The sequence below is a fragment of the Diaphorina citri genome, unplaced genomic scaffold (genome assembly GCF_000475195.1).
Source record: "Diaphorina citri unplaced genomic scaffold, Diaci psyllid genome assembly version 1.1 scaffold2963, whole genome shotgun sequence".
NCBI classification, from domain to species: domain Eukaryota; kingdom Metazoa; phylum Arthropoda; class Insecta; order Hemiptera; family Psyllidae; genus Diaphorina; species Diaphorina citri.
In genome coordinates this window covers 34835-46056 of record NW_007380375.1, presented here as the reverse complement: position 1 = coordinate 46056, position 11222 = coordinate 34835, and the positions used below count along the sequence as shown (strand labels likewise).

General features: G+C 37.6%; 2 protein-coding genes across 2 annotated transcripts in view; one reads left to right on the top strand and one right to left on the bottom strand.

Moving 5' to 3' along the window:
• Positions 1-452: 452 nt before the first annotated feature.
• On the top strand, positions 453-3671 carry LOC103519830 (the record flags this gene model as incomplete). Its single annotated transcript, XM_008484918.2, is given in 2 exon segments — positions 453-627; positions 3135-3671. Coding segments are annotated over 2 exon segments (411 nt in total). The 3' UTR covers positions 3375-3671.
• Positions 3672-6918: 3247 nt separating this feature from the next.
• The window catches only part of LOC103519827 (kelch-like protein 5), a 31118-nt gene continuing 26814 nt past the window's right edge, over positions 6919-11222 (bottom strand). The window contains exon 11 of the mRNA XM_008484915.3: positions 6919-7489. Coding sequence (XP_008483137.2) covers positions 7345-7489 — 145 coding nt within the window. The 3' untranslated portion in view covers positions 6919-7344. The remainder of the gene's footprint in view (positions 7490-11222) is intronic.

Below are 11222 nucleotides of genomic sequence, written 5' to 3'. Positions count from 1 at the left end.
AAACCAGTATATGACATAACAAAAAAGCTATCCCTCAGTAACAATACTGTGCAAGAATCTATGAAATGGCAGGAAATATTGAAACGTCTATTTGCCAGTATTTACAAACTTCAAAATTTGCCTTGCAGTTGGACGAATCAACGTTGCCGGGAAATGAGTCTCTGCTACTGTCGTACGTTAAGTTGGTACCCGATTCGCGGACTTCGCGAAATTTTTCGCGAATCGCGATATTGCCAAAATGTCCGCTTCAAAAATCAAAAAGTTACGAGTTTTTTTGTTTTTCGAAATTTCGAACAGGCTGCGAGAAAATCAATTAAAGCATAAATTCTGGGACACCCTGTATATCTTATTGTAATAGAAAGTAGAAAAAAAAGGTGCCTCCAATTTTGATTTTTGTGTGGTAGAGCGCTAGCGTGCTCCTTAATTTAGATCTCTTATTTTTCTCATTTCAGAATCATGAGTAACTCAATAGTATTCGTGTCCTCAATAATTTCAACTTTGGTAGTATTTGTACCGGCTCAGTTCTTCGAATCTCAGCCCAGTTTGTCATTTGCTATTCAACCTCCTCCCGTACTGCAGAACATTCCAAAAAACAACTTCTTCGATCAAGCCTCTTCAGCAGCCGTGGTAAGATTGAGCGCTGTATGCACTATGCATGGTCAGTCCTCTATTTATTATGTGGTGGTCGACGACGACGAGTAAATACAGAGTGTTCGAAAAGTCTTGGAACCCCTGAATATTTTTTGTACAACTAAAGATGAGAAACTGAAATTTAGGGTAGTGTTTTATCTTTTAAAGTGCAATTTTTTGAAGTACTTCTTAAATTTTGGCCGGATATAGGGTCGGCCCCAGGTTGATCAACTTCAAAATCTGATTTGGAAACCCCCTGATTGTGAGACGTCAAATTAAAGGCAGCCTTAAAAAACGTAGTACCTACTTTGATATATATATATTCAATTTTTCATTTTTCCATGTTCACCCGCCAATAGGGGAAGTAGGTACCTACCAAAAATGGGAAATTCATGTTTATTGGTGATTTGTGCTTCAAATAGGTCCCACTCACTAATGGTTCATATTGAAATTCAGAACTAAAAATTAAATTTAAACTTTCGGCCCTGATGGCCTCCGGGGATGAAAGTGGATGTTTCAAATATGTATTCATTTTTGGGTCTAGATGTATATGTGAATCATTAGTGAGACCGATTTGATCAAAATTGATTTCTCATTTTGGGTGCTTCCCTTATTGACGGAAGAACATGGAAACTGGAAACTGCTCATTTGTGAAAGCTCGTTTTTGTAGCAATTTTTCATTGCCGTTGCTTCTAAACTAGTACCTTTTACATAGTTCAAAAGTATTTCAATTTAGTGTGAGAATGTCGTGACGGAAGCAAAATATAAAAATTTAAATAAGTATACCCTTATAGTTAACACATAAGTAGAACTCATTGAACACACCGATAGATACTTTTTACACAACCTATAACCTATAACCGAACATACATACAGAAATAATAATAATAAGAAGAGGAAGAAAAAAGAAGGTAAAAACTCCGCATTCATATTTAGGTACCTAGTTTTGATTCACCCTAAATAAAAAACTACCACCTGCTTCCCTTTTTTGAAATAAGCGCAAGTGAATTAGTGAATAGTTTTTCGATTCGAAATTCTGGGTCGAAAACCCTTTTTTAATTGATTTTGAGCGCAAGTGTCATTCGCCGCCTTCAAGGTTGCATACTTTTTGAAATTTCTAGGGGGGGGGGGGGGGGGGGGGGGTTCCTGCCAACCCAGCCATGTCCCCCCCCCTCCCTTCCTACGCCCATGATTCGTAACAAATGATGCAGTGAGTAGTGTGACACAAACTCACGGGTTCGATTCCTCCCTTTGTCAATAAATTTAATTAATTTTCATAAATCATTGATACATTCGCATGTGAATAGTCTATCTTATGTGGTTTTTCATGCCGAATCGAATGGTGCAACTTCTAGTGCTATCCGAATTACTGTTAAATTCATCGACACGGGAGTATCGAACCCGTAACTTTCCAATTGTAAATCGGATTGTGTTTTTTTTTTTTTTTTTTTTTTTTTTTTTTTTTTTTTTTTTTTTTTTTTAGAATTTTTAGGTTAACACCAAACACCACCTATGTCTTTCCAATTTTGCTATTGTGTGTTTTTCGCGCTTTGTACTTAGGTATCTACCTACATATATACCTACATTAGTTAATTATTGAACATACTGCAATTGAAATATGTACTGCTCAGTACCATCAAGCATAATTTAAAAATATTTACATATGTGGGCAGTGAACATTTTTTGGGTGTGTAGATGGGCGCCGAATAAAAAAAGTTTGGAAATCCCTGATCTATACCTATCGATAATCTGTTCTACCAAATTACGGTCAATGCTGAGGTATAAGGTCACCCAGCAGCCCAGCACCCCAGCAGAGAGTTAGTTCTATTCTAGTATTCTACAGAGCAAAGTAACTATGATGTTGTTTGAACGAGCAATATCTTTTAAAATTCTAGGATTTCTAGCTGTGTGTATAATAGACCGCTAAGAAATTATGTTTAGAATTGAATTTCTCCTAATAACTGTCTAACTCACCGGTGTTCACCTGAGCACATTTTACTAACGGATGACAGGCGCCAGGCGCATCCGTTACGAGGTCACCTGACTTTACTCTTCTCTCATTGGTGGAAAATTATTGAAATCTTTGTTTACATTTCGCAGTCCCGGTCTGTATTTTCAATTTCACCCGATTTCTGAATGGTTTTATGAATTTTTAAAGTCAATAATGGATAAATAAGATAAGATACCCATCGAATTATGGACTGGGCATGGTGTATGGTTGTCGGTGTGCTCTGGGAATGTTTAAAGAGTGAGTGAGTTACTTAAAAGAACGACTCTATTCATCACCCGTGGCACAAGCTCTGGTTATACGGTTGGGTATACCATTTATAAAAATTTAGTATGTTCTGAGAGTTATGCTGGAAAATCAATAAATGGAAACTTAATAAATAATAATGGACTACTTATTCGGTCAATTAATCAATCCTAACTCTCTAGTATACGAGTATCTATAGAGAGTTGAGTTCACCATGAGAAATTCGACACTGTATCTATTCTCGTTTCAGGTTAATAGACAATTTGCTCATCGTGCTGTTGTTCTTAATGCAGAGAATGAGGCTAAACTCCCTCCTCATCTCACCAATCCGTTTTATAAGAACCCAAGGGTAGCTGATGCGCTGGCTAAATCCAGTTGGATTATTCCTGGAGAGACAGTTGTCACTGAGCGGGAGGCAGAGAAAATTCCCCGTCAGAAAATTTATCTAGCCTTGAAAAATGCAGGCCTTGTTGCTCGGAGACGTCGATAGAATAATATGAATCAATTTTCGTAAAATCAAGAAAAAATATGATGTAAAGTATAAAGGCATGTTTTCCTTGAAGCTTGAACGATGAACAGAAGATGAAGCTTGAACGGTTAAAAATTTAAACTGACTTTACTTCCACAACATTGTATTTATTTATTTACACGCTAAGCAGCAAGGCCATGTGTGAGCAAGTCAATAAATCATCAACTCCTCTCACTGGCCTATACAGGGTGTATCACAAAGCTATGTCAAACCGAAAATGGCGAATAGTACAGGTCAAGGGCTGCAAAAAGATCCCCGGACACTTTTTCGAAATCCCCAGAATAATACTGGGGGGCGTGTTTGTACAGGGTGACTCCGTAGCGTAGGACAGAATCTATTAGTGAGAAATAAATTGTTCTTTTCACTGTCATTGGGAACTGATCTGCATTTATTTTTCTTAATTTATATTGAAGTATTCTTAGTTTTTTATTGATTGTTCCTACATGATGGTTCATTTTGAATTCATTATCTAATGTAACTCCGAGATATTTCGCCGTCTGTTTATATAATTTATATTGAAGTATTCTTAGTTTTTTATTGATTGTTCCTACATGATGGTTCATTTTGAATTCATTATCTAATGTAACTCCGAGATATTTCGCCGTCTGTTTATACTCAAGAGAGAGAGAGAGAGAGAGAGAGAGAGAGAGAGAGAGAGAGGTACTCGAAACTAGACCGAATATAAACGAATTTTGAATTTGAATTTGAATATGAATCTTTATTTTTCAAATATGACACATTACAAATTTAAGCACGAATGCGCCCGAAGTAGCGATTCCAATCTTCCTTCACAGTTCACACAGGGGGCAAGTCTGTACAAAAATCTACAGAATTACAGATATCATCATCAAATCTTAAGACGTTCCAGATTCCAGAAATGGGTCGAATGTGAACAAAGCCTCTCCACCATGTTCTATCTTTGAACTTTTCTTCGTTTATTACAGTTGTTGGATCTAAACCTCTTTTTTCAATGTCTTTATGGATCATATCTATCATCTATCCATCGCAGTCTCGGGCGACCCCTTTGTCTTTTCCCTTCCATTTCCAGATGAAACATTCTTGAAGGTATTCTATTTTCCTCTAATCTTCTCATATGACCGTACTATTGTAATCTTGATCTCTCAATTCTCTCCTGTACTTTTTCTACACCTGCTATTCTTCTCGATCTCTTTCTTTTGAACAAACTAGGATTTCCGTTTTCTTCATATTCATCTTCATTTTGTACTTTTCAAACACTTCATTCATGGTTTCCAGCGACCTCTTCAAGTTGGATTCATCAGGCGCAAGTACCGCAATATCATCGGCGCTCTTTCTTTTGAACAAACCAGGATTTCCGTTTTCTTCATATTCATCTTCATTTTGTACTTTTCAAACACTTCATTCATGGTTTCCAGTGACCTCTTCAAGTTGGATTCATCAGGCGCAAGTACCGCAATATCATCGGCAAACCTCAGCATCTGTATTCTTTTTCCACTCAGCATTACACCTGTACAGCATTCCTTACATTCTCTAATTGCTTTCTCAATATAGATGTTAAACAGGTAGGGGGAGATTTGGCAACCTTGGCGTACACCTTTTCTAATGCTAGCAGTTTCGCTTTCTGTTCCAATTTCTATGTATGCTTTTTGTCCTTTGTACAGGTTAAAGATGAGCCTTCTGTCAGTGAATTTTACTCCAATATCTTTTAAAATCTGCATCATTAAATTCCAATCTACATTATCAAACGCCTTTTGAAGGTCAACGAAGGCAATATACACTGGTTTGTTCACTCTCATACTCTCTTCAGTTACCGTTCTCAGCGCCAAGATCGCCTCCCGCGTCCCTCTTCCGTTACGGAACCCAAACTGGTCACATTCCAAATTTTCATCAACTTTTTGCAATATTCTCCTTTTCACGATGGTGGTGAGGATTTTTGACGCATGGGAGAGGAGACTGAGGGTTCTGTATTCTTCACATTTCTTACTCTTTGGTTTCTTAGGCAGCATTACTATCTTACTTTCTTTAAAGTCTTCTGGAATCTCACCTTTGGCGTAAATATCTTTCATTATCTCAAAAAGAAGGTCTTTCGTTTCTTCGTCTAGTGCCTTGAGGAGTTCTGCTGGGATTTCATCTTTGCCAGCTGCCTTTTTTGATTTAAGGTCTTCTAGCGCCTTGTTAAATTCTTCTCTCGTAATGTCATTCAGTTCTGATAGATGTTCTTCTTCATTCTCTATTTCAATGAGTTCATCATTTTCACAGTAAAGTTTTTCAACATACTCCTTCCACCGTTGTGATATTTGCTTGTCATCAAAAAGTAATTTACCATTTCCATCTTCTATGGTGTTGCCAATTAGTCTCTTTTGTCCTTCCACCGTTGTGATATTTGCTTGTCATCAAAAAGTAATTTACCATTTCCATCTTCTATGGTGTTGCCAATTAGTCTCTTTTGTCCAAAATATTTATTTATCAATCCATATGCCTTTTCCATTTGGCCATGCTTCATTCATTTATGTCGAATTTACTTAGAAGTTGTTAAAAGTAAAAGTTTCGTAAAAAAGCAGAAATAATGTTTCAAAATTTCTGTAAAAATCATCCTACCCAGGAAATTATTCATGGTCCGGCACTAGTACCAAATCAGCTGATATATGTATAACCTTCGATTTGAAAAGTGTCTTTCGTTTTGGTCCTAAACCCTCCCTCTATGTTATTCTTACTCTGAGAGAATAACCGAGATATCCGCCATTTCGTGTTTTTTTCAGGTACCCCGACCTTTGTCGCGTTTTATTTTACAGTAAACCATAAACCGAAATTTAGAGAGTGGAGGTAAAAATCTCCAGGGTGTCTACCAAAATGGCAATTTAAAACGGTTCACCTGAATCCTCGGCGACTTTGAGCGCTTTTTGGAATAAGTGTAGTACCCGTTAATATTTTCGTCTGAAATTTTCTGACATCTTCAATTAAGTCATCCTTTGGCTAATGATATTGATTTTTCAACCAAAAAGTTGAAAGGGGTCTCGACAGGAGGTAGTGGTCCACCGGAATCCTACTGTAAAGTTTACCCATGGAAATTCATAGGAAAACAAGTTATTTGAAATAAATTACCTATGTTCGAGGTATTGAATTTTCATTTATCAAAATTTTTACGTTATTTATTTACAATATAATTTATTTTACATTTAATTTTACGTTCTAGGACTAGCAGGAAAAGGATCTCTCTGTGTGATGATTTTCAATGATTATGTCCCAAATACTGGAAGTACTAAAAGTGAACTTGTTTTCTTGTTAGACCTATGTGTACATCGTATACAGGCAAGAACGAAAGAGCTTACATTCACTAAAAATAATTATCTTGCCACAAAAAATCAATTTACAACACATAAACTGCAAACAGAATGACATATCGATGATGCAAAATTTTCTCCGATTTCTATATTTGATTCGAAAAAAAAAAAAAAAAAAAAAAAAAAAAAATGAACATTTCTCAAGAAACCGGGGCCTGGTAGGTAGAAAAAGAATATCATAGGGCTACATATAGGTAAATGTAACATAGTCTCTTAAGCCTTTTTATTTAGAAGAAGTGTGTTTTATATTTTTGGGCGGAGGAACACCAGTTGCGTGTGAGAACCCAAAATCATGCAAACTGCGTTAAAAAGATAAAAAGATTAATTATGTTGTATAAAGTACATATTTGTAGCTCAGGTATTCGCGGACGCAACTTGGATGATAAATTTCAGATCCTGAACGCAAGAGTGGAAGGACGCAAGTAGGACTTATCCTCGGGATGCAACTCGGAGCTCCTTTTTTTTTTTGAGCATCAATACCTACTTCTCAAAATATTCTGCTCTTGAATTTGATGTCGAACAGGTTTAATTAAATCGACTTTTATTTTAAATTCAGAACATAAACTGGACCGTCCTCCACCAAGCACAACCTCACCTTGATATTGCATTATCTATTGAACAGTTTCTTTTTTGACATATCTTGGTTCTCTAGTTGATTGGTGATATAGTTTGAGCAAATCTACCGTCTCCTTGCTGTGGTGATTCTTATTAGAGAAGTATCTGCTACTAACTTCTTTAAATTGATCCAGAAACAACCTGAAGCAATAAAAGATAATACAAAGTCAGTATACATTTTATACTTCATCGAGGTTGGTAGGATAAACTAGTTGCACAGTATTGCGCCAAGCCAAGCGGCCTCAGCACACAATGTATTGTACAGGGTGTCCATACAAACTGAGGAATGAGACGAGAACTGTAAACCACCTCCTATTCATTATTTATTTATTATGGGACTGGTTGCTCCTCTCCCAAGAGAGTATGCAATTAACACTGCAACCTCTGTAGATCTATTGTGATCAGTATTTTTCCCCTGCCCAAGCTGCTATACCCTGGCCTTGATGGAACCTAGAAGTACCCTCACTGGTATATTTCAACCTCCCAGTTTCTCTAAAATTCACCTGCAGCACTTTGTTAATTTATCAGTTTGTTATTTTGTTTCTTGTACCTCTTTGTAAATATTGTAAAGTTCTAATAAAGAGTTATATAATAATAATAAAGAATTAGTCAGTATAGTGTTCAAGAATCAAGCGCCTAAACACTTTTTGGTTATCACAAGTCCTTAGTTTCCGGGGGAATGAATTCCGCAATTTTGCTGCCTGAACTGAGAATAAAGCGCATTGCAGCAGCTTGGAGCCTCTCATCCTTCGCTCTCATCCTTCCTCTTCATACCTTCACATTAGACGCATGTGGCCTGTGTCGTAGCATGCCCATCCCGTAGTATGCCTCTCATCAGATGGGCGAGAAGAGACACAATACTTCCCATTTAGGTGCTGGGTCAACACAAGAACACCAGAAAGTAAGCCGTAAATTATTTGCAATCGAAAAACGAGTACAAATTTTTGTCGATGGTGGGATTCGAACCCGGGACCTTCTGCATGGCAAGCAAGCACGTTACCACTAAAATTTTTGTCGATGGTGGGATTCGAACCCGGGACCTTCTGCATGGCAAGCAAGCGCGTTACCACTGGACCAACCGTGCCCCGAAGAAGGACAGCCAGAGACTGAGGAAAGACAATGAGTGAATTAGCACACCGAAAACAATGTTTTATTATCTCGTTTTTCTTAATCTAGTGTTCTAAGAGGGATATGTTGACAGTATTGATATTTCTAATTATCTTGATTTCTCTTTTATTTCATTTCAGCTTGAAACACTAAGATACATTTTTTTTTTTTTTTTTTTTTTACAAATCAATTGAGCCTTTTTTCATTTGAAATAAAACATTCCAAGATTCTTTTGTGAACCACAAACAACACTTGCTTTCATGTTTATGTCTTTCCTCTGGTACCTATATTTTGAAAAACCTGTAAAAACAGGTTAAAAATGAGGATTTTTGAAGCGCACCCATCATTAATCGATATATTTACCTATTTTAAACCAAATTTACAAATTATTTTTATTTATTGTTAAAATTCGATTCGAGATAAAAAAAAAAAAAAAAAAAAAAAAATAAAAAATAAAACATTACAGAAAATCTCAACAAACGCCAGAATCTAGAATGAAGCCAAGAATCTGCTTGGCGAATACGCCAGGAGTGTCATTGGTGAAAAGTTCTAGAACTTCCCAGTCATTAGTAGCGAATCTCTAGTCCCAAGCTGGCGTTCCCATAGAAGGACTTATCCAAACCTGGTCGACCTATATATCAAATTAAAGATCTTTTTACCAGGAACACGAATGTGGTGGTGCAAATTTTGTCCAGAAAACCAAAAAGCCTGGTGAAAGGTGAAAGAAAGGCATGTTTCGCATGTCCCGGCACGCGCAGAGCTTCGTCCTATAGCTCTTGACGTTCGCGCGCTTTCCGGCACGCTTCAACCGTTCTCCTCATGACATCAGAAATAACCTTATCCAAGGTGAAAGAATTTTATTTTATTTATTATGGGACTGGTTGCTCCTCTCCCAAGAGAGTATGCAATTAACACTGCGACCTCTGTAGATCTATTGTGATCAGTATTTTTTCCCCTGCCCAAGCTGCTATACCCTGGCCTTGATGGAACCTAGAAGTACCCTCATTGGTATATTTCAACCTCCCCAGTTTCTCTAAAATTCACCTGTAGCACCTCTAAAGAGTCTGCACACTCAGGTTTATTCCAGAGAAAATCTGTGAGTTCATCTACTATCCCATTAAGAGGATACCAAGAGGTGCCTAGGCCAGAGAGCTACTTGGGGCCCCCGAACTGAGGGGGTCTAATGAGGGGTTTGATAGGTCTGTTATCCCAAGGCCTTGATGTAACCTAGAAGTACCCTCACTGGTATATTTCAACCTCCCCAGTTTCTCTAAAATTCACCTGTAGCACCTCTAAAGAGTCCGCACACTCAGGTTTATTCCAGAGAACATCTGTGAGTTCATCTACTATCCCATTGAGAGGATACCAAGAGGTGTCATCAAGGCCAGAGAGTTAGTTCAGGGCCCCTAAATCGTAGGGGTCTGATGAGGGATATTCAGGTACATAATTATGTCGTTGTACCCTACTTCCTGAGACGGACTTGACCATAGTCCCATTCAGGTACCCTCAAAAGAGCCAGTGTTATTGTCTGTGGCTTGACAGGGCTGGTTTTGTCTCAGTTTTACGTCCTCCAGCGAGACAAACCTCCTATTCATGGACGACTTAAAATTATATGCAAACAACGAAAATAACCTAAACACCCTCATAGGAAAGATGAAGACTTTCAGTGACCACATTGGAATGAAGTTCAGATACGACAAATGCGCGAAAGTGAACATAGTGAAAGGAAAAGTTAAAGAAAGAGCCAACATCCCCGATGAACAAGCACCAAACATCAGAGAACTCAAAACGGGAGAAGTGTACAAATACCTGGGTATATTTGAAGAAGGTAACATAGAACACAAGAGAATGAAAGACACAATAAGGAAGGAATACTATAGGAGAGTTAGAGGGATCATGAAAACAGAGTTAAATGCAAAACACAAGATCGAAGCTGTAAACTCATTAGCAATACCAGTGGTGGAGTATGGATTTGGAATAATTGAGTGGACTAGAGAAGAGATTAAGAAACTAGATAGAAAACACAAGGAAAATACTAACAATAAATCAGAGTCTACACCCTAGAGCAGACGTGGACAGGATATACATACCCAGAAAAGATGGAGGGAGAGGACTTAGAATGATAGAGCAAGTACACGAAGTAGCTATATTAGGACTAGCAAAGTACATCAAAGAGAAGGAAAACGACTACCTTATTAAATTCTTAAAAGATAACCAAGACAACACAAGCAAAAATATCGTTAAAAAGGCTGAAAAAATCGAAAGAGAGTACACAACTAGTAGTGAAGGAGACAGCAACAGAGGAGAACTAAAAAAGAGAATAAAAGCCTATAAGAATGAAATAAAAGAACAACAGAAAGCAAGACTGATGAACAATTGGAAATCCAAAAGATTGCATGGCCAATTCATTAATGGACTACTCGAGAGAAAGAACACCATAGATATTAGCAAGACTTTTAAATGGGTGAAATCAAGCAGATTGAAAAGTGCCATACTATATGTTAAGGCCCATTCCCATACCATATGTTAAGGCCCATTCCCATACTATATGTTAAGGCCCATTCCCATACTATATGTTCAGGCCCATTCCCATACTATATGTTAAGGCCCATTCCCATACTATATGTTAAGGCCCATTCCCATACCATATGTTAAGGCCCATTCCCATACTATACGTTAAGGCCCATTCCCATACTACAGGGGTTCTTAACCTTTTAGAATTGGCGGACCACTATTGATAAACCAAAAATCTCGCGGACCACTTGAG